Source organism: Cryptotermes secundus, unplaced genomic scaffold (genome assembly GCF_002891405.2).
Source record: "Cryptotermes secundus unplaced genomic scaffold, Csec_1.0 scaffold519, whole genome shotgun sequence".
In the NCBI taxonomy this organism is placed as follows: Eukaryota; Metazoa; Arthropoda; class Insecta; order Blattodea; family Kalotermitidae; genus Cryptotermes; species Cryptotermes secundus.
This window is the reverse complement of record NW_019720169.1, coordinates 183,110-207,463: the sequence shown is the minus strand read 5'-3', so window position 1 is coordinate 207,463 and position 24,354 is coordinate 183,110. Positions and strand designations below refer to the sequence as shown.

At 43.8% G+C, this 24,354-nt stretch overlaps 1 protein-coding gene across 1 annotated transcript in view; it reads left to right on the top strand.

Annotated features, from left to right (window-relative positions):
* Window positions 1-24,354, top strand: part of LOC111867575 (cadherin-related tumor suppressor) — a 437,136-nt gene that overhangs the window by 268,943 nt on the left and 143,839 nt on the right. Inside the window, exons 3-5 of the mRNA XM_023857565.2 lie at window positions 472-705; window positions 13,059-13,260; window positions 18,342-18,529. Of these exons, the coding sequence (XP_023713333.2) occupies window positions 472-705; window positions 13,059-13,260; window positions 18,342-18,529 (624 nt within the window). The remainder of the gene's footprint in view (window positions 1-471; window positions 706-13,058; window positions 13,261-18,341; window positions 18,530-24,354) is intronic.

Sequence of the window (24,354 nt, the reverse complement as noted above, 5' to 3'; positions counted from 1 at the left end):
CTAGAAAAACCAAAGTGAACGGAGAAGTTAATGAAAGTAGGCCTAGGCCCACGGGGGCTGTAGTGCCAAGGAAAAAAAAAAAAAAAAAAAAAAAAAAACGCTAGCAATCGCTATTACTGGATTTTTGGACTTTATGCATCGTATGGTATTCTAAACGCACAAAAGAACACACCCTTTCAGAAACTAGATCTGCTTCCGTCCTCAGGTGAGGTGTGGGAGACACCTACTCTGTTGGGCTCATTAGACAGAGCTGCCGTTTAGCATTGTACCCCCAATGTCAATATAACTACAGCAATTTAAACTCCTAACGTCAGACTGTGTCAATGGGAGGTAACAGAAAAGACGCACTCAATAATTTTGAGCTTTATACATCTTCGTCAGAACCCTCTGGAATATAAAATTTTTTAGCTGTATTAACCATTGTGATTCGAAATGCTAACCATATTACCATTTTGTTCTGCGTGCTTTTAGGTCACGGATACGAACGACAATCCGCCCATCTTCTCACTTGGAGCCTACTCCTTCGACGTGGCGGAGAACACGGGGCGCGGAGCTCGCGTGGGAGCCGTCACAGCCCGTGACATGGATGAAGGTGTCAACGGTCAAGTCAGCTACAGCGTGATCTCGGACTGGGCTAACGATGTGTTCTCACTGAACCCTCAGTCCGGCATGTTCACCCTCACAGCCAGACTCGACTACGAGGAGGTAAGGATACTCTTAGTGGCTGGGCGCGCCAAAGTTTAATAGGCAAATGTTGGGCAGACTAACTGATAACGCAATCGCTTTCATGCTCATTATCTGATAATAACGTACAGAAACCCCTACTATTCATCTTGTTTAAGTATTATGACATGACGCCCGAAAGTCAAACTAGACATTCATTACTACGCAACGACTCGTTAAACACATTCCCGCAGCAACGAATACGCAATCAGGAATTGAGTAACTTCCGTTGCTATGCAACGTCGCTGTAAACACGCCTTCGTAACAATATAGAGGCTGTGTTTTCTGCGTGGGCCGTGCGAAGTCGTTATAAAGAAGAGTCAGTTTAGTTTTGAGAGGCCAGCCTGCCGGGATATGAGCTTGGAGCAGGAGCAGAGGAACTACGTTTAGTAGAGTCTTCGGAATTGGCAAGTTGGCAGAATAACGACAAGAAAGGAGTTATGCTGTGAAAAGAAGACTTCATATGTGAAGTTACGGTGAGACTTTAATAAATCCGTTGCCAAGATACGACTAGTGCGTGTGTAACGGTGAACTGTAAAGTATGAACATAGCGATAACGCTATTATTGCCTATAGTCCCTAGTTGAATTATAAAATGTCAGTAAATCCAACCATCCAATCCAGAACCCGTCTATAAGTCACGCACAAACCCCCTACACGTGACAGTATGTTTGAATTTCCCATCGACGTACGAATGCGGGAAGTATGTCGAACATCGAATCTGGTGGTAAGCTTCACGCCCCGGCCGCTTTACCCTGGGGAAAGAACCTTAGGTCCACATTGGATAGGCTGATTGGTTGGAGCCCAGAGCCGATCTGGACGGCGTGGAGAAGAAAACAATTCTTTACCTTACCGGGACTCGAACTCTGACACATCGGTCGTCAGGACCTTAGCTAGTCGGTATACCGACTACACTATCCCGGCTGGTAATGATTAATAAGTAATTTTGGGGGTAGGCACGCGGGAGCATAGTTGGTTAAGGCACTGTGCTACAAGCCGGAAGTTCGCGGGATCGAATCCTAATGTCACTGGATTTTTCAATTGACTTAAACCTGCCAGCCGCACTGTGGCCCTGGGGTCTACTCAGCCTCTAACAGAAATGAGTAGCAGGAATATTCTTGGGGTTAAAGTGTGGCCGGCGCCAAGGGCTTACGACTTTACCGCCATCTGTGACCTTCGACCTCTCACAACGCTATGGGCCCTCACTGCCTGTTACAGGGATAGCTTTACCTTTACCTTGTCTAGTGTCAGCATCATTTTGTTCTGAACTCTTCAGATAAACACAATCTAAATGATTCATATTTATTCGTATAACCATCGTTGGCCAGCTCTCCACAAGTTCTACAAAGCTTGAGAGAGCAGACTTAGTAGGGCATGGACGCTGTTAAGCAATAAATCAGTTGGTCTGGAAGAGGACACAGACAAGCAGTGTGTGTTGTCTCCTACATGGCCGAGCAAGGCCGTGGTTTTCGTGTACATAGTATTCGTCAGACCGGTATCTGGGAACTGCCGTTTCACTGGTTTTTGTTTGGCGGCCTTAATATATCTCGTCGCATGACACACGTGGTCAGATCACAAATAACTGTGGATCTACTGCATAGAGGGCAGTGTCACGGACAATCAGATGCGCAGTTCTTATCGCACACGCGCTCTTATGCTCAGAAAAATTCGATGTCGACAGCTAGAAATCATATTTTAACTCCTACATCTGATGGTTGTATACTTGATCCAGTTTGAGGAACGAGGATGCATCAGTTAGTGACGTATACGATTACGTCACTAATTGAAAATAAATTGATTCCATTTTTGACATGCTTAGGCATTCATACGCCGGTGGCAAATTCAGACATGCTTACAAAGGAGTTTTTTTTTTTTGAGGTTGTCTGTGTAAAGTATGGAGTACCCTGTTTGGTAGAGCAGCTGGACGATGAATCGCTGTGCTAGGCTGATGCATAACATATCAAACGAGAATATACACATGGGAGTTAGAAGGAGGGGTTAAGTCAGGCTTCTCCCTTTCCTGGAACAAAATTAAGAGGAAATAATTGTTAATAAATGTGAAGCTCTCCCTGTAACGGGCCGTGGAGGCCCATAGGCTTTTGAGACGTCGAGGCTCCCACTTTTTCTAGACAGTCTGCTCACAGATGGCGGCGAGGCTGTCTGCCGGCCGCCCTTTGTCCCCGTGAAGATTCCTGATACTCATTTCTGTTAGAAGCTGAGTCGACCCCAGGGCCATAGTGCAGCTGGAAGGATTAGGTCAGTTTCAAATCCAGAGTGGTCATGAGGAATCGAACCCGCTCTTGTAGCACAGTGCTTCAACCACCTACGCTACCTCGTACCCCCGAAGAAATTAACGTACCAAATATTAATAATAAAAATGAATTTGACTTTGAAATTATTCATATATCTTGAATATTCTAGAGCGATCAATGAAAGTAGTGTTGAACGGTTGAAGCATAAATATGTAAGAATATTTTCTAAATGCCCCTTCACCTGGTCTTGGGGAAATCTTACTCAGCTTCCTCGGATATGCCCCTTCACCTGGTCTTGGGGAAATCTTACTCAGCTTCCTCGGATATGCCCCTTCACCTGCTCTTGGGGAAATCTTACTCAGCTTCCTCGGATATAGAGACCAAGAAGTTGGGCACAGAAAGATGTTAAGGCTAATAGTATGCTTGTGGTGTTGAAGAGAGTTGAATAATGACGTTGATAACTGCAACAGTGTCCAGTTCGAATTCCAACGAGTTTTATGCCGATAAGCTTAATTTGATGTAATTTTTTCATATGAACGCCAGATCGGGCTATTGTGAACACGGCAATCAACTTTCAGGTGATATAAAAGGCGGATAAGTAAGTAACTGAGTGATTATTGGCTTCTCAAGAAGGTCTCGACTTCTCTGAGTTAGTTAGAACACCAATTCATACGTACAAACTAGTCGTCACTCTTGAGAACTACTTGCGGCGGCGGAGTATTGTGTTACTCCGCGGGGTGCCCGGCGACACAATGGCCCCCTTTACGCTGTTATAGTTAATGAAGTGACATTAAATTTCAGTACTGCCAAAATTTCCTCGAAATATATTAAAAGAAATGTTTCTCCCAGGATGGGGTGCCAGCAACGTCTATAACCATTGAAAATCGTATGAAATTAGTTTCAACATGTCCAGTCATATTTCCTGCATCCCCCCCCCTCCCCTAATGAAATCCGTTTCTTCCCGCAAATCATCACTTCCAACAAGAAAGACTTTTCGAATATTCAAGGGGCTAAGAAAGGAAACAACTTTTTATTCTGGTTCGAGTCCTGGCGCTACCAGATTTTCTGAGAAGTAGTAGTGGATCTCGAAAGGGGTCCACTCAACCTCGTGGTGATAATTGAGGGGCTGTTTCAAGGAAATAGCCGCTCCGGTCTAAAAAACCGAAATTAACGGCCGTGGGGATCCGTTGCGCTGACCACGCGACACCCTCTATCCGCTAAAGTTGGCACTAACTTCGACGACAATCGGCGGTCGCTCCATCGGTATAGTTCGCTTGCGGACTACAGGCCACGGAGGGTTTTTTTTAGGCTGCTTAAGGATTGGTATGAGCGTAACACCATTTATGCGCCGTGACTATGGAAAATTGAGTTCCGGATAAACTAACCATAACTGAGTCCTCCTTAAGAACTGCCAGTTGCTTAGCTACTCAGGAGTCAAACGTTTGCCTCTGGTTGCTATCGGGTTTCACTCTTGTTTCTTGCGCGCTTATTTTTCGACCTTGAAGATGGAGGCAGTATGATCGTCCGAAACGTCGGTTGGCTTCCAACGGACTACACGGCATTATATCCCAGAAAAAAGTAGTCTTGAAAATATATTTAGATATTTTTTATAATGGGCTAGTATGAGCTGGATTCATCTGGCTTAGGACAGGGGCCCGTGGAGGGCTTTTGTGAACGTGGTAAAGAACCTTCTGACCTTATAATATTCTTGAGTAGCCAAGCGACTAGTAGCTTGTCAATAACGACTCATTTCAATGGATTTAGATCTTATTCCTTCTGAACTTGCTGATCACGTTAAAGTTAGGCGAAGTTTAATTTCGTTACTCTTGTCCAAGTATAAGGAGGATGATGTGGGCAGGGCATGTAGCACGAATGAGGGAACAGAGGAATGCGTATAAGATATTGATGGAAAATCCAGAAGGAAAGAGACCACTGGGAAGACGAAGGCGTAGGTAGGTGGACAATATTAAAATTGATCTTAGAGATATAGGATGTGATGGTATAGATTGGATTGATCTGGCTCAGGATAGGAACCAGTGGAATGCTCTTGTGAACACGGTAATTATCCTCCGGGTTCCACAAAATGCTGGGAAATTCTTGAGTAGCTGCAGATTTGGTGGCTCCTCAAGAAGGGCTCAGCTCCATGAGTGAGTAAGTAACGTGTTATTGTTATTTGAAATGGACATGTTTGGAAGGAGTGTTCTGTGTTCCTACACGACGTTACTTGTCCGTCCCTGACGGTGCAAGCAGGGATGGCTCCTGCCGCTGTGGACCGACCGGCTATCGCTTGTATACAATTGAATTTTCCCTTTTGTGCTGGTGTGGACACAATGGTATACACGACATCGAAGACAACCCGTCAACTGGAAACCAGACTGAACAAGAATACATTTTTTTCGGAAATGAAAACAAAAGGTAAAGAATAACAAATTCATGAAAGAGGGCAGAAAAAAGGCTAAAGAGAACAACGATAAAGAGAGTGAATGAAGAGAATTGGCAAGGAAAACAACAACAGCAATGCAAATAAAATTATAGAAATAAAACTTCTAAGAATTAAGTAAGAAGATGAGAAACCAGCAACGCAGGATGCCAATTTTGTTTGGCTATGGGCTCGACGACCGAGGGGTCGTAAATCGAGTCCTCGGAGGGCCAACGATTTTCTCCACGTCTCCCAGACTGGCTCTGAGGCCCACCTAGCCTCATATCCAATGGCCTTCAACTAGTGGCGAGGTCAAAAAAATGTGGATCTGTACATCCACTCCCCCATACGCCTTCATGATGTAGTGCTTAATTACCTAAGCACAGGGACAACTCTTACCTTTTTTTACATTTACCAGTAGTGGCTATAACATTGCATACGCCTTCATGACATGGTGCCGAAGTACAGAGTTGCCTTTAGCCTTTATAAAGCCTACATGAATTTCTGTGCTCTGTGAAGAAGGCAAAAATAATTTTAAAATTTTATTCATTCTATTTAGAAGGAGGAGAGGGAGGGTATACTGCCTCTTTTGTATGCTTCAATTTAAAGAGAGAAAACAGGAATTTTATAAAGTGAATATTTACATGAAAGTGACCAATTTGCCCAAAATTTATATTTATATGGATTTACTATAGTTGAAAATTTCCCTTCTCTTAAATGTCCCATTCTTGATGCGGTTTTATACATTCCTGAAGTTTGTTAAGTTAGTTTTCCTTTTCATTGCCCTACAGTCATCGCTCCACAAGTGTCTTCGTGTAGAATAATTTCACTGTGATTGTCTAATTTATTCTTTCATACTGACAATATCACTAAGACAGAGACGCCCTCGAAACTGTCCCGGACACGTTCTGAAGTCCTGACCTCACTTTGGATTGCCCATATCCACTCGATTCCAAGGAACTACGCGTAAATGGCGAATATTTCCTTCCTGATAATCCTATATACACGCAACTGCTCAAGAAAGTCTTTAAAACGTAATGTAGGGTAAAGCTAGCCCTGTAACAGGCCTTGGAGGCCCATAGGATTGTGAGACATCGAGGCTCCCACATTTTCTGTAAACAATTGACTCATAAATGGCGGTGAGGTCAACCTTACGCACCGGCCGCCTTTTGGCACTATGTTAGGAGTTGGAAGGTCGCGGGATCAATTCCCAACGAGATCGTTTGATTTTTCAATTTACCTAATCCTTCGAGCCGCACTATGGCCATGGGGTCGACTCAGCCTCTAACAGAAATGAATACCAGGAATATTCTTGGGGGTAAAGGGCGGCTGACGCGTAGGGCTGACAACCTCCCCGCCATCTGTGACCCGATTTTCAAGAAAATGTGTGATCCCCGATATCTACAAACTTAATGGTCTCCGCGTCGTGTTACAGGGATAGCTTTACTTTTTTACATTTTTTTAGGAATCGATATTCTGTACGCCTATACGTAACTCCTGGCTCTTTATTTGAACATGTCTTTTTAATTTGCCGATGGTTGTTTGGGTGTTGTCTTTTGATACGAGAGGCAACGCATATTCAGTTCTTTTCCGCAATAACCCCATTGGCAGAAACGGTTCTGTTTTTTATATGGGAATTGTAACGAACTTAATCGTGGAAAATTTCCTGGTCATTGTGTAGATTTGACGATTTCAACTGCAGTATCAGCCAGCAGTTCGAAAGAGCTGGCAGTGTGGGTGGGGAAAAAAAATGCCTATTCTAAACACTTAAAATTAAAATTATTTCTGTAACGAATCAGTCTCGAGCTGAATAAACCCTCTTATGTCGGGTTTCATTCAACTCCGAAAAACCGTTGAATTGTTACCTCCTTTTTTGCGAAATCCGCCATGATGATTTTGCCCTCAACTCTGAAGACGAGATATGAAAATGAGTTATACCCAACTTTGTGTACTTCTAGAGTGAACATAGAGCGACGCCTAATCGATGAGCTTTTTACATAAATTAGAGACAATTATGTAATTATGCGTATAGGATATTGTTGGGGAAACCAGAAGGAAAGAGACCACTGGGAAAACCAAGGCGTAGGTGGGTGGACAATATTAAAATGGATCTTAGAGAGATAGGGTAGGATGATATGGATTGGATTGATGTGGCTCAGGATGGGGGCCAGTGTAGGGCGCTTGTGAACACGGTAATGAAACTTCGGGTTACATAAAATGCTGGGAAATTCTTGAGTAACTGCAGATTTGGCTTCTCCTCAAGAAGGGCTCAATTCCATAAGTTAGTAAGTAATGTAATCACCAGTTCAGGGAAATTTATCAAAGTTTGGTAACCCTGCTGTTATGGGACGCGGTTAGCTTTTATTTCATCTTGGCTGATGGGTGATAGTTTGTTATGTAAAAACTTTGTCTAATAAAGAAAACGCAGAACAGCAAAAAGTTCATTAAACTTATCTCTGCTCTTTGTTGTAGACTTTACCATCATTATCACAGTCATTAGGACCCCATAATATAATCTAATTATTATTGAAAGGCGACTGTAATTATAACTACCTCCCATTCTGAATCAACAAGAGTTCATGAAAAACTTCTCTTCCCACATTTTTATTATGAATTCAGACGTGATCTTGTGTGACGGGATGTGAATATTGAAACCTCCTTACTACTCACAGCATAGCAGAAGTATCGTATGTTTTCACAGTCCCACATGCAACACGTCCATCTATAAAACTTACTGAAAGTTTTACACGCCATATAGATTTTAACTTATTAAAAGTTGTAAGTTTTGAGGTTTNGTCGGCCAAAACGAAGAATACACGGCGCCTAAACCCAGAAGACGACTTTCTTCATTTATTAAAAGTTATTCACTACATATTTCGACCCATAAGGTCATCATCATCAGGTGTTTTAAAATTATAAATGAAGAAACTGCTGTGCTTCCATATTGTGGTTGTTGGTCGTTATTATGCGGTCCCTTCTGTGCGCATGTATATCTTGACTGCATCCTGTTGTGTGCTCCAGGCATATGTAGAAATTGTGTCAACCGCTAACACAACAAATATACTCAGTTTTAATATTCTATCTTTATTCCTGCTACATGTTTCGGTCGTACAAGACCGAATATAGGAATACGTTTAGTTATTGAACTACCGATATGGATCCTTATCAGTGCAACGTGCAACCAACTCGAGGCAAAAGTTTTATATTAGTATATAATACGACACGTTGCACTGGTTTTAGTCCGCAAGCGAACTACCGCGCGACACCCTCTGTCCGCTAAATTTGGCACTAACTTCGCCGACAAGCGGCGGTCGCTCGGTCGCTCGGCCGGACGATAAGACACTGCCTACAATGCGCGACAAATTTACATAGAATTTTACATCATAACGACGAGAGAATTGTAAAATTAGAAATGTATTTGCAACTTCGTTATACTTAGATGTATGATTATAATGATTAGCATTAGTATGGATCCATATTAGAATATTTCAATAACATGAGAAGGATTTAATGAAACTGCTTGAAGATGGTCCCAAGTGTGGACCGAAACATGTAACATTTATTAAATAAAACCAATATAAACAATTCGAATGGTTTATTTTTTATTGTTGTGCTGGCAGCTAGAGTACGAAAATCATGATACGCAACAGGAGGCAAACAATAAATATAAGACCCATAGCTTCGGATGCTACGAAGTCAGGGAAAATGAACTGCAGAGGGATTTGGAAGGAAACGTTCATGGTCTAATTTGAGATATTTTCCCGGCATTTGCATGGAGGGAATGAGGAAAATCATGAATAATCTCAGTATGGTCGGTATCCTAACCTATGTTCGAACCTGTCATCTCCCGAATACAAGTGAGTAGCGGATAATTGATGAATGATGAACGTTGGAGGGCCAATAAAATGATGGATTGACCAAACGAGATTTTAATGGGGCCGGAACAGTCCGTTAAAGCTGATGGACCGCTAGGGAGAGCTGCCGTTACCAGTGACTTGGCGCTTTGGAAACGGGTGTTCCCCGCTGGATCCATGAACATTTTTCTACAAATATTTTTTTTATCCCATTTCCCTGTATTAAGAAAAGAAAGTGGGTTTATGCCATCAATCTATCTGCATTTATGTGCGCCTCTGTTACCCCTTTCAACCTGTGAAATAATTTTCACGACATTTAATAGTAACGTTATATCATTCGAGGTCGTGGTTTTTAATTTCCGACGATCAGTCGTAACATATGACTGGGGCACGGGGTTGTGAGCTGGGGAGGAGGTTATATTGTTACTTATGAGTCTGACTACAGGCATGGTTTGGACTGGTGAATGGATTTATTGACCACTTATACACACGACTTGGAACTACAGCGCTACGGCTAATCTCCACTCTTTACAAATCACCACAGCATCCACTAAGCCATTTTCCAGTCTGCTGTTTCATCAGCCGTTTCCTAGCAACGGATTCTAACAGTGGAGATTGTTCATTTTTCCGCTCTCAGGTCCTCTTATCACAGTCGTCCATGAAGATCTCTTGCAAGTGTCAACTCAACTATAGCTCCATTCTCACCCTTCCTTGCAAAGCTCAATTGAACTGCCAATCTTCAACTCCAGTTCTCTTTTTTTATAACCACTTTGCACGGATCGCAACGAAAACGCCGTTCTACTACGCGCATGTTCGTTTCCGCGGTAACGTGTCTACCGAGCCATTTCTTAGAAACGGTCGTTTGTTTTTTCGCCTATTGCATAGCAACGGCTGTGCTCATTGTTCGTTTCGATGTCTTTGTCTAACGCCATAGCTCAAGCGGTTAGTCGCTGGCTTCCCACTGCGGCGGCCCGGGTTCGATCCAGGGTCTGGTCAAGTGAGATTTGTGGTGGACAAAGTGGCGCTGGGGCAGGTTTTCTCCGAGTACTTCGGTTTCCCCTGCCAATCTTCATTCAACCAATTGCTCCAGAAACACCCTCACCTATCATCTAGGGCTGGTACAATAGGCCAGAAGTGGCCGTAGTACAAGGGACTTAGTCCCACCCCACTAGCAATAGAAAAAAGAGGTCTTTGCCTAGCAACGAGTCTGTAAGCCACAGTAGTTCCACATTCTAGAAAACATTTTACCATGATTACCAAGTCTTAATACTAGTTGAATTTCAGGCTCTTGCAGCTGTGGCTGTCCGTGTAACCGGGCAGACTTGTACTGGAGTTGCGGTGGAACCAAAGCGTCCATCTTTAGGACTGAAGATAAGCTAAACAAGCAGCTGATTTCTTTTTGCTCATTGCTCAGCATATGTTGGGCCCTGCAGTTAGAGGCCCCATGTTCCTCATATCGGAGATTTTAATTTAATTTTTAATACGGCGTGACGTGTCATAAAATAGCACTCCTATTTATACTAAATGAATGTATAGATCGTCTTCTGATTAGTGACGGCGCGTGGAAGAATCTGCTGTCATCTTCAGGGTGGAAGATCCCTTCGTCCTAGGCAGTTTCAATACAACCAAGTTGTGGCCTATCAGTGGTTAACATAGAGTGTGCTTTCTTCAAAACAAAAACAAATCCATGGTTTTAGTCCATAAAAGAATTATACCGATCGAGCGACCGCCGATTGTCGGCGAAGTTAGTGCCAGCTTTTGCGGATAGAGAGTACCGCGTGTTCAGCGCAACGAATGCCCACGGACGTTAATCTCGGTTTTCTAGACCGGAGCTGCTCTTTCCTTGAAATAGCTCCTCAGTTATCCTCACTAGGCTGAGTGGACCCCATTCCAGACCCACTATTTCTCACAGAATCTGGTAGTGCCGGGAATCGAACCCGGACATCAGGATCTGTAGACCACAGAGGCGGTCAGAGTCTACCTTCTGCTCGTACCGTAATGTAGTGGTGGTACTTCCTTCTCTCCCACCTGCCCACATATAATACACTTTCTTCTTCTTCTTGTGTTAGCAACCTCTTCTCAAGACTGTGTTGCCAGATCTCCTGTAGTTAGAAGTAACGACCCCCAATAATTAACGGTTTTATTAAATTACATTAAAAGCGCGACTTTGTGATGTGGCCCGCTAAGTGAAGACTTGGTCAATCGATAGGATGAGGCCAACAAAAAGATTGTTGTGGACGTGCAAGAGACGCAGATAGTGACGTATGAATTAAGTGAATGCCCTCACAGGTTGAACATGATGTGCGTCATCTCTGATCACGAGCGGGGGGGGGGGTGTTTCTTCTCCTCGTACCCTTTGATCGAATCCCGTAGCTGCCAGTTCATCTCGGTTATAACGAGCAGGGTTAGAAAGTGTAAGGTAATGAGGTGAGAAAGCCTCCTTCTTTGTTGTCTTTAACGGTATTTCGTTAGCTCTATACACTGTATAACCTCGAGAGAAGAGAGGGAGTATTAATTTCGGATGACGTGTATGGAGCCAATCGACCATGTCGTGTTTACAGTCACATATTTTTTTAAGGTAAGATTAGTCCGCGCCATAGCTCAAGCGGTTAGTCGCTGGCTTCCCATCGTGGCGGCTCGGGCTCCATCCCGGGTCTGGTCAAGTGGGATTTGTGTTGGACAAAGTGGCGCTGCGGCAGGTTTTCTCCGAGTACTTCGGTTTCCCCTGCCAAGCTTCATTCCACCAATTGCTCCACAATCACCCTCACCTATCATCTGGGCCGCAGTACAAGGGACTTAGTCCCACCCCACAAGCAATAAAAAAAAGGTAAAATTAGAAATGCATACATAATTTTGTCTGCTGAACTTTGGAAGACTCCGATGTGAACTGTACGTAGGATAATGTTAAAACGATCCTTAAAGGAGTATAGTGTCAGTGTGTTGAATTGATTTATCTGTCACTGGACAGGAACAGAGAGGTGGGCTCTTGTGAATAAAGGATAACTGTGCTTGCTACCTGCTTCACGCTGGTTTCTTTTGCTTGCCCTATTCCTCTACCCTGAAGATGGATGCGACATGTTCTTTCGAAATATCGATTGACATTCAGGACTACACGGCTTTCTATCGCAGAATATATAATTCTCCAAACCATAAATTAATAAAATGGTCTGTAAGTAATTAGAAGATTGAGAATGGTTCAATCTACGTGGCTACGGGCTGGACGAACCGGGTTTGATTCCCGGCAAGTAAAATTTTTCTCTTCTCCACAACGTCCTCACCGGTTATATGGCTCATCCAGCTTCGTATCCAGTGGGTACCGGGTTCACGAGGCTGACCTCACACCTCCATCTAGTATCGTGGTCAACAGTACTTGGATCTATACATCCACTCCTCAATACGCCTTCACAGCAGAATGCTCAATTAATTAAACATAAGGATCACTTTAATTTGTACCATATACATAAGTAAATAAAGGCCCACTCAGCCTCGTAAAGATAATTGAGGAGCAATTTAAAGGAATTAGCTGCGCCGGTCTAGAAAACCGAGATTAACCGCCGTGGAGATCCGTTGTGCTGACCACGCGACACCCCCTATTCGCAAAAGTTGGCACCAACTTCGCAGACAAGCGGCGGTCGCTCGGTCGGTATAGTTCACTTGCGGGCTACAGGCCACGGAGTTTGTTTTTTATTTGAATAAGTAAATAAATGTATTTTTAACTTCGTGTATATTCATATTTAATCAGTGTATATGCATAGGGTGAAGGACATTTCCTGGTCTCACGCTGACGTTGTGCTGTCTTGTTTTGTTACAGGTGCAACATTATATATTTGTGGTGCAGGCTCAGGACTCCGGTCGCCCCAGTCTCTCCTCCACACTCACAGTGTACTTCAACGTAGTGGACCTGAACGACAATGCTCCTCTGTTCGATCCCATGAGCTACAGCAATGAAGTGTTTGAGAATGTGACAGTTGGGACCAGCGTTGTTACCGTTAGTGCCACCGACCTGGACTCAGGTTCGTTGTCTTCGTCACTTATAAATTACAAAAATTTGTTGTAAGTAGATTCAAAATGGTCGTAAAGAAAAACAGAAGCTGAATTGACGCTAGTAAAGAGGTTGGCCTAGAAGTAAACCCAGAGAACTAAATATACGTACACACAGAATTATTGGGTGTTGCACTTTTTCCATCGTCCGGAATTCTAGGTAATAGAGGATACGACGTTTCGGAAACTCAATGTGTTTCCGTCTTCAGGTGAGAAAGGAAGACACCTATTCAATTCGATCCCTTAGAAAGAGCTAATCTAAATCACTTGATTAGCTCTTTCTAAGGGTCCCAACTTTGTATTACCTCTTACTTTGATCAAGCAACCTTTTCTTTTCTTTTTTCCTTGGCACTACAGCTCCAGTGGGCCTAGGCCTACCTCCATGAACTTCTCCGTTCACTTCGTTTTTTTTTCTAGATCTTACACATTCGGTAGGAATCCTTGGGCGGGTGATCAGCTCGCCGCAAGGCCTCTACCTGTACACATCACAGAAAGACGCACACACACAAACTAAACATTCATGCCCTGAGTGGGATTCGAACCCACGATCCGGTTTCCAAGCGAGAGAAGACAGTGCATGCTTTAGACCGTGACCGGCTAAGCAACCTTACGGAAGGAGAATGCCTAGAGTCGTGCGAGATGCCCCCGTATTGCGGTTTTGGTGCCTATCATACATTCAAAGCAGAATTTAGCAAGTCTCTAATGATGACGTATCGATTCACTTGACTGTCTGATGATGACGCACGTTCAGAAATGTTTATCTACCTTGTATTTTGCCGAGTGATTGTGGCAGCATGTGAAGTTACGTCATGAGAGTAACAGCACCGAACTTATGCTGCGATAGTTCTCAGTGACTAAACGAGCAATCAATCATTGCTTTGGCTAAACTCTCCTGTACGATTTACCCCTTCCCTTCTTCCTTTTGTATATTTCTTGCTTGAACCTCGCATTTTCCAGGCGAGCTGTCTACATCTATCTCCTTCTATTTTCTGCAACTACTTTACTGTCTAATCTCAGATATATATACATTCGTTGCCCTGACCACTTTACACCCTCTATCCGCTAAAGTTGGCACTAACTTCGCCGACAAGTAGCGGTCGCTCGGTCGGTATAGTTCGATTGCGGACTACAGGCCATGGAGTTTTTTTTTGGGGGGGGGACTTCAGATCACTGCTGGCTTTGAGTGTAGATTTATTTTGTGCCCCAAGCCATGACGGAAAAAATGTTATAAACCTGTACTTCCCTCATAACATTATGAAGGTAGGCTTCAGAATGTTACCTACCTGTAACGGGAAGTGATTCCGAAAGGGCGATTTAAGTACAGTTTATATGGGTAAATTTAATGTAAAGTAAGCACTACGCCATGAAGACACGTAGATGAGTGGATGTATGGATCCATATTTTCTTGACCTCGGCACTACTTTGAGTGGTCAGCTTTACGCCCGGAGAAAGTGCCCCCGGTACCCATTGGATAGGAAGCTGTGTGGGCCCCAGAGCCGGTCTGGATGACGTGGAGAAGAGAATTCTTAACCCTAGCGGGACTCGAACTGCATCCTCTCTGTCGTCCAGCTCTTAGCCAGTCGCTATACCGACTACGCTCATGCTCTGCAGTCATTGTTAACAGGTGTATTTGATTAGGCAGTTCAGAAGCACTCTCTCCATCTTAGTCTCAGTCAAATGTTTTTACATAGCATCTGCGCCGCCCATCAACAAGGAAACCCGAAAACTAGTTTCTCACTCCGGCCTACCATACACTGCAGTTAAAACTGTCTATTGAATTAAAATATCTCAACGTCCATTATTGTGTCATTTTGTTTCCCCAAACCCCACCCACCTATTTTAACCCCCTAAAGCCCCCAAGCAATGTCTTAACTGTAGTTTTGGTGTCACCAAACAATTACGGAGGGAAAGCCTGTGGGTCCGGTATGTTCTGGTTCTTCACCTCGGAATAATAATGATAATACGTTTCGCGGTTTATGAGAATAAAGCTGATAGTTGTTGTATTCGAAGATCTCGTTGCGGTGCCGGAAGCTGGCAACAATGTTTCCCTCTTTCTCTTCTGTTGTCCTGCGTGTTTTATTATTCGATCCTGATGATGTAAGCTTTATGTTCTTCCGAAACAGTGGGCTTTCTCCGTACTGATCCTGATGATGTAAGCGTTATGTTCTTCCGAAACACTAGGCTTTCTCTGTACTGATCCTGATGATGTAAGCCTTATGTTCTTCCGAAACACTAGGCTTTCTCCGTACTGATCCTGATGATGTAAGCCTTATGTTCTTCCGAAACACTGGGCTTTCTCCGAAATGCGTTTCTTTACAGCATAGAAGACCGCATTTTTTTTAAGCTGAGAGTTGTTGAATTTATTACTTGCATGGGTTATTTTGCGACTTCGTCAGTATCCAGACTGTACATACAGGTATACCTTTGAATGGGAGGTTAACAACTAACTAACTCCATGGAGCTGAGCCTTTCTTGAGAAGCAGCCAGTCGATCAGCCACTCAGGAATTTCCCAACATTTAACGGTTCATTACCGTGTTCACAGGAGCCCTCCACTGGTCTCTATCCTGAGCCCCTTCAATCCAGTCCAGCTCGTTTATCCAGAGAATCAGTTGAAGTCCGAGGGCTTTTGTGATATTTCGTAAGACGCCTATTTTTTACGGTGAGGAGTTGTTAGCTCAACGCCTAGGCCCCAAACTGGAGGACCACCACTTATCGACTGTCCTCCGCTACTTATTCAATATATTACTCGCAGCTACCCTCCATATCTGGAGGGCGTCTCCTCCATCCGCAACCCGAGGAAATCTTACAAAGAATATTTGAGGTTAGCTGTTTTTGAAGGACCCAAAAAGTCTGTGTCTTCACCCCCCTCACTTGGGGACGGAAACAGTTTCCTAAACGTTGTGTTTTCTAGCTTCTAGAATACCGGACGATGGACAAAGTCCAAAAACTCCAGTAATTCTGAATAAAATGTACAGGTGAAACTTTGTTAGTAATAGAAATGGTGAAGAATACCGTCTTCTGGGATGTGGCGCCGTGTAGATATTTTATTAACCGACGTTCCTCCGAAACGTCGGTTAATAAAATATCTACACGGCGCCACATCCCAGAAGACGGTATTCTTCATAGTCACCCTCGTGAAAACCCCAAATCTTACAAAAAATTTAAAGTTTTCTTTGTGCTGAATTAATTAAACACCGCATCGTAAAGATGTATGAGGGTAAGTGGTCAGCTTCACTGCCCGGCCGCTATGCCCCTCCCAATTCCTCGGCCAATACACCGAGTGTATCTCGAATCTCGCCCTACAAGTAATAATTTTCTCTCGCTGCAATGAAAGTGTCTTAAGCACAGTAACAAGAGCTTGGTGATAACATGGAGGAGGCTCTAGCTCGTTGCTCTGTGTAATGGCGGCCATTGGTAATCTGCTGCTTCAGTGTGAATGGCTATGAAAGAAGGGAACTAATCCGATTATCCTTCATTTTCATTCCCAGCGTAAAGGAAGATTTCCTTTTCAGTTCCATTTTCGAATGGCAACTCTATGCCACAGAGACAGGACGGGTACCAACTGTTGAGGAATTCCCCAGCGTCCGAATGTTGGCACTGCGGTTTCCAAACTCTGACCTCACTATCTTGGCAATCCATCTAAAGGCGAGGGGAGAATTCCTCTCTTTTCCTCTCAAAACATTTTTTCCTGTTATTTTGTGGCTGCTCATTTAATGATCTGGCCCGACCCCACCGTCTGTCGTCAGTGGACAGGAATTTCTAACGAAGGATAAAGAAGGAAAGGACAGATATTTCAAAAATGGGAAAGAGGAAGAAGGACAATATATCTGATTTAGGTAAGATTTCTTACGCAGTTTCTCTTCTCCCAGTGCACTTTCTTTCGTCCGACTCTCGTTCTTATTAGGGTAACAAAAATATTTCGATACCTATATAAAGGATGAAAAAAAAAGGTAAAGCTATCCACGTAACAGGCCGTGGAGACACATAGGGTTGTGAAACGTCTAGGCTCCCACATTTTCTATACAGTTGGACTGTGTGGTCTAGTGGACAGAGTTCCTGGCTACAGATCCAGAGGTCCGGGTTCGATTCCCGGCGCTACCAAATTTTCTGAGAAGTAGTGGGTCTGGAACGGGGCCCACTCAGCCTCGTGAGGATAATTGAGGAGCTATTTGAAGGAAACAGCGGTTCCTGTCTAGAAAACCGAGGTTAACGAAAGTGGGGATCCGTTGCGCTGACCACGTGACACCCTCTGTCCGAAAAATTTGGCACTAACTTCGCCGACAAGTGGCGGTCACTCGGTCGGTATAGTTCGCTTGCGGACTACAGGCCACGGAGTTTCTTTGTTTTTGGCTCACAGATGGCAATGAGGTCAGCCTTACACGCCGGCCACTCTTTAATCAACAGGAAGATTCCTGGGACTTATTTCTGCTAGAGGCTGAGTCGACCCCCAGGGCCACAGTGCGGCTGGAAGGATTAGATCAGTTGAAAAATCCAGTTATCTCAACCGGAAACTAACCCATGACCTTCCGCCTTATAGCATAGTGTCTCAACCAACTGCTTTACGGCGTGTCCCAGTTCGATATGGGTAGAGGAAATAAATTAACATTTAATGCACCCCATGGCTGATCTGCCTTGAAACAAAATTATTCCTTGGTCCAAAATCAGTCAAATGACCCTTATTGGAAATCATAATGCTTGTGGGTTTGGTTGGGACCTCCTCTGTGGTCTAGTAGTCAGAGTTCCTGGCTATGGATCCAGTGGTCCAGATTCGATTCCCGGCGTTACCAGATTTTTCTGAGAGATAGTGGGTCTGAAACGGGGTCCAGTCAGCCTCGTGAGGATAATTGAGGAGCTATTTCAAGGAAATAAACCAAATAGCGGCTCCGGTCTCGAAAATCGAGATTAACGACCGTAGGGATCCGTTGCACTGACCACTACTTCTCAGAAAGTCTGGTAGCGGGACCTCAAGATCTGTAGCCAGGAACTGTGACCACTAGACCACAGAGACGAAGGATATGTGAAAACCTGGCAATATATCTGGTTCTGTTGCAGGCGAAAACGGAAGAATAGTTTACAGCATTGGTGCCGGCGACGAAGACAACGACTTCACCATTGCGCAGAACGGAACCATTTACACTACAAGGCTGCTGGACAGGGAAACCAAGTCTCTGTACAACCTCGTCGTGGTGGCTACTGACCAGGCTAAACTCCCACAGCAGTGCCTCTCGTCCACCGTCCAGGTAGGCATAGCGACTGGCTACGGGCTCCAAGACAGAGTGGTCGGAGATCGAGTCCCGGTAGGGTCAAGAATTTTCTGTTCTGTACATCGTCTACACCGGCTCTGGGGCTCACCCACCCTCCTATCCAATGGGTAGAGGGAGCTGTTTCCGCAGAGGTAAAGCGGCCGAGGCGTAAAGCTGACCGTTCACCTCCACCTAGTGCCGAGGTCAAGAAAGGAGCTATACCTCCACTCCCACATATATATCTTCATGTCACAGTGCTTAATTAGTTGAGCACAGGGACAACTTTATTTAAATACCGGAGTACAATCGCTAAAATTAGTCTGAGTGCTTAAACCCAAGATTTTACGTAGCCTCTTTGCCCCCCCCCCCATGAAAAAAATGGTTATTACTCCTTACCTCTTTTCGAAGATCTTTTGTTGGTGTCGGTATGTTCTGCAGTTGGCGTGCCAAAAATATTCGTGCTCCTAAAGAAAGCATAATAACGGGTCTATTCCTGTAGATTCTAGGGACCCGGGATAGCTCAGTCGGTATAGCGACTATCTACCGTCTGGACGACCGAGAGGTCGGAGTTCAAGTCCCTATAGGGTCAACAATTTTCTCTTCTCCACAGTGTCCAGACCTGCTCTGGGGCTCACCCAGCTTCCTATCCAATGGGTACCGGTGGCTCTTTTTCCGGGGGTAACGCGGCCGGGGCGCGAAGCTTATCACTCACCTCCAACTAGTGCCGAGGTAAAAAAAATATGGATCTATACCTCCATTCCGCCATATGTGGTCTTGTTATAGTGCTTAATTAGTTACGCACAGGGTCAGCTTTACCTTAGGGAGATTGTGAGATGCCCTTTATGAGCTCGTGGCTCCCTCTGGTCCAGACCATAGCGTCACGTGTGTTTTCGTTGACTTTTCGTATTATAATTTCGTCACTTGCTCGACTAACGAATTCTTAGAAGGACTATGCATAGTAAACACGCACAAGCGAACAGTGTTTGCTTAGTTGTAAAACGTTTAGCACTAAATTCATATTATAATCTTCGTTTGAACGTAACCAACCCTGACAATATCCAGCACGAGTCGTCATCACCTCCTTTATGATCCCTTCCCTCGTTATTCAATTAGAATCCTCTTCAGACTGAGATATGTCGGCTAGACTTACCCTTGGGGTGAAAGGCCAATGTTTCACTCCCGGCATAGGAAGGGGTTCTCTCTTATTTTCCGTTGACCTCCTCTGTTGTCTAGTGGCCAGAGTTCCTGGCTACAGATCCAGAGGTCCTGTTTCGATTCCCGGCGCTACCAGATTTTCTGAGAAATAGTGGGTCTGGAACGGGGTCCACTCAGCCTCGTGAGGATGGCTTCCGTCTAGAAAACCGAAATTAACGGCCGTGGGTATTCTTTGCCTGACCACGCGACACCCTCTATCGCTTGCGGACTAAAGCCACGGAGTTTTTTTAAATCAATATCTAGTCTAGTTTAGTCTTGTTGATGAATTGAATATATATAATGTAGAAAGTAACCTTTTATGAACCATGTATGTTTAAATGGGAATTTGAGTTTTGCAGTTCAGTGGTTGAGTGTGTGAGGCTTGCAGCACCTGAGGATGGCCCGTTTGGGTCGAAACATGTAGTGGTATATATATTAATAAACAATTTGTTGCGTTGACGGTAGGAAATATATATATTGAGCAGCAGAATCATTAACCATAACAATCTGTACATCTGAAGATGGTCAGTTAGGCCGAAGCTCGTAGTGTTCAATACAAGAATACGAAGAAAGAATAGTGAAAGACGTTGCACATTGACAGCACAAAAGCTCCAAAGTCAAATCTATACAGCGCAGCAGGATGCTGCAATATAACATCTTTATAAAGTTATATACATGTATAGATGCGCACTGACCTCTGTACCAGAATTCTCGTGGAAAACTCCGAACTTCCCTCTCGCCACAAGCTTGCCTACCGAAAGTGTGATGTACCCTCAAGGATAATTTAGAAGGTAACTGATCGATTGGATGTCACGGTTGCCAAGCGGGCTAACTGTCTTCGCACGCTGGAACGCTGGGATCGTGGGTTCAAATCCCACTCAAGGCATAAATGTCTGTGTGTTTATTCTGCGTTTATGTTTTCTGTGTGTAGGAAGCGGCCTTGCGATGGGCTGATCCCCCGTCCAAGGAGTCATACCGACTGTGTAAAGGATCAGAAAACTGAAAAAAAGTGGTCAAGGTCCAACAAAATGGATGTAGAGCCATAGATAACTGAACGATTATTAGCCTTTCAACCAATACTGTTCTTAGTTAGTTAGTTAGTTAATAAGAAGAGACCACGACGCTCATACCGTCCCCCCCACCCTCCAATCCCTGTGATGTACTGCGTTCAAAGGACAGTGCATTTTCCATCATACTAACGTCCTATTTGTCTCACTTCAAGAAATCTCTTTTTATTATTTTCTTCTGGAGTTGTCCCGTGTCACCCCGGGTGTAGGAGCGCTCGAGTGTTTGTCTTGAAGGTAAACAGAAGAGGAATACAGAAGGCTGCTGCCAGATACTGCTGCACTACATGGTTGTCCAAAGTACAGTAATCCTTCATTCAGCATATTTCTTTGTGGTATATTTTACAGTGCTGTCAGCAGTTAAAATATTGTCACGTATTTTGGGAACGTGACTATAGACGGGGTATCTATTTATGAATTGATTTATTGACCATCTATACACACCACTCAGAATTACAAATAATTACGGCGCTATCGCTGATCTACACCATAGAGTTCACGAGAATATGATAAGTCTTCTCACTCTTCACTAGTCGTATCCTGGTAACGGATATATAACAGTTTCACTGTAACTACAACTCACATAAGGTCCTCTCACAGCCGCCCTCTTGCTACTCTTCCTTGCACCCCTCTACTATCTCTCTCGATTACAGTCATCAACTCGGTCAGAATCAAAGTCACATTGCGACTGACCTAGATTTGAGAGTTCCCTTTTCTTCGCCTCCCACTACTCGCAGGGTCACGATGGAGGCATTCGACCCGCCTGACGAGGACGAGAGGACGACCTGGATCATCGTTGTATAGCCCTGGGGCGGACCCAATAGAAAACACCGTTTCCAACCATACTTACATTGTTAGGCATTGTAGCGGAAACGTGTTTACCGAGCCTGTACCTCTCCTCTGGCTCCACGGTTTCGGCCTTCAGGCGTAATGTCACATGTCAGATTTTCTGAAAAAGTAATTGGTCTGGAACGGGGTCCACTCAACCTCATGAGGATAATTGAGGAACTGTTCGAAGGAAATGGCGGCTCCGGTCTATAAAACGGAGATTAACTGCCGTGGGGATCCGTTGCGCTGACCACGCGACACCCTCTATCCGCTAAATTTGGCACTAACTTCGCCGACAAGCGGCGGTCGCTCGCTCGGTATAGTTCGCTTGCGGACTACAGGCCACGGAGTTTTTCTGGTTCAAGTGACAGGAAGTCTGTGTAACTAGCGAAGACCCCAAGTTCCATCCCTGAGTCCAGGTTCCCCTCACGTCAAAATTGTGCACTCTCCAGCTGGTCACTTTTGGGGCCAGTGAACTTTAAATCGGTCATTCTGATCAGGTATTATTTTGGACAGGTATGTTATTAGAATTTAATTTCAGGGGACAGTCTTGTAGGTCAACTTCTTGTAATGCTTTAATGCTCTTTGTGTGCTATATTGTCAGTTTTTTTAAATGTTACTTGTATGAAATATTTCGACCTTATAAGGTTATCATCAAGTAGGTACTTTTCTACATAATTGATGATTTGTTTTCCTTTTTAGTACATTGTTCTAGAACTTTGCTTAAACTAGTTCCAGTCATTGTTGAATTTGTTTTGTTAAATTTTCTTGCATAGTTCAACAATAACTGTAACTAGTATTAACCATGTTTCAGAACAATACTCTAGAAAAAACAATATAATTATAAGTATTTCCAATCGTTGTTGATTTTTTGTAATTGTATTAAAACATTCAACAATAATTTGAACTAGTTTTAACGAAGTTTTACAACAATGGACTAGAAAAAATAATACAATATAGCAATTGCTTAGAAGTACCCACCTGATGATAACCTTATAAGGTCGAAATTTGTAGTAAAATTACATTTGTAAAAAGACGTGACAACTCCGCACTCCAAGAGGCGCCGAACGCAACAAGAAGTTGCACTTTCAAGACTGTCCCTGCAAATTAAACCGTTAACCAGTGCTGCAGGATGTTGAAATATAATATTAGAAATGATATGTAGATTGGAATAGAACGCTTTGATTTCCGCACCGTGTATAATCTCCTTTCCCTCTATGAGAACACAGAAGCTCTATTAGGTAACCGTAATTTGGTTCAGATATAATTTGTATTTATACACAATGTAAATTTTACAGAAGGTCTTTATAGTGCAGTGTGTCACGGATATTCGCAAGTGTTAGTAGAGCATTCACGAAATATGCTCGTTTTTAAAGATGACATTGATCTGAACTGGCAGAGATAGGGAAATCCTCACGAAATACAAACATACAATTTTAGGAAGTCTGAAAACTACTCTGTGTAATAATTCGACCTCTCGCGCTCAGGAGTAGAGACAATATGTTGCCCGGCTACGGGCCAAACGGTCGGGGTTAGACTTCCGGCAGGGGCAAAAAAAAATTACTCTTTTTCACAATGGTCACACCTGGGCCCACCCACCCTTCTATCCAATGGGTACCGATGGCTCTTTCCACAGAGTTAAAGTGGACGTTTCGTGAAGCTGACCACTCACCTTCATCTAGTGTCGAGGTCAAGAATGGTGGAGCTATGCCTCTACTCCCCTTTACATCTTTACGGCATGGCGCATAATTAATTAAACACAGAAACTTTACCCTTTTTTTTACAGACCCAATTTGCTGAAAGGCTACTGACAGCGTTACAAAGCCATATTGAGCAATTATCTTATGTAGCCTACCCACGTTTTAGGCCAACTTATGTTGTGTTTAAGACATCTTTGAGTTTGCGTCTTCAGATAGTGACGCAGATCCTTACGTCATTAATAGAACGTTGTTTGTTTCCGCTTTCGTCATAGTATAGGACCCAAACTCTTCATAACGGAGATTACATTTTTTATTGCATTTTCTTTTGCACAGTTCTGTGGTTCTGGGTGCTGGACTGGCGAAATGAATCCATGAGGTGTATCTGGTTACATGAAAGTTTCGCATATAAAAATGTGAATTTCTGACGCCTGTAAGATATAAACGTTTGGTCCGCTAATAGGAACTAATATACTAAATTAAAATTTTGGCTGTGGTTCTGTATGGGTGAGAAACTTGGAACATTGTCTATCCTGATTGAAGCTTTTCGTGGTTTTTGTCAGTCACTGAAGACACATGCAAGTTTAGTCCCTCGGTTGGCCGCGTCATAGTTCAAGCGGTTAGTCGCTGGCTTCCCACCGCGGCGACCCGGGTTCGATCCCGGCTCTGGTCAACTGGGATTTGTGGTGGACAAAATTGCACTGGGGCAGGTTTTTTCCGAGTTTCCCCTGCCAATCTTTATTCCACCAAATTCTCCGTCATCATCACCCGGGGCAGGCTACAATAGGCCAATCAGTGGCCGCCGTGCCAAGTGGAACCAGTTGGACTCCACCTCCATTAAGCGAATTGAAAAAAAAAATTAGTACCTCGGTTAGACCACTCCGCTTCCTACCAGATTTCTTCCAGTTCATTATTCACGAATTATTGCTTAATTTGACGCTGTATATTCTGAGATACTAACAGCATCATGAAATAAACCACAGAGATACACTGAATTGACCAACTTGACGTACTTAGGCCAAATCTGGCCCCATAATCC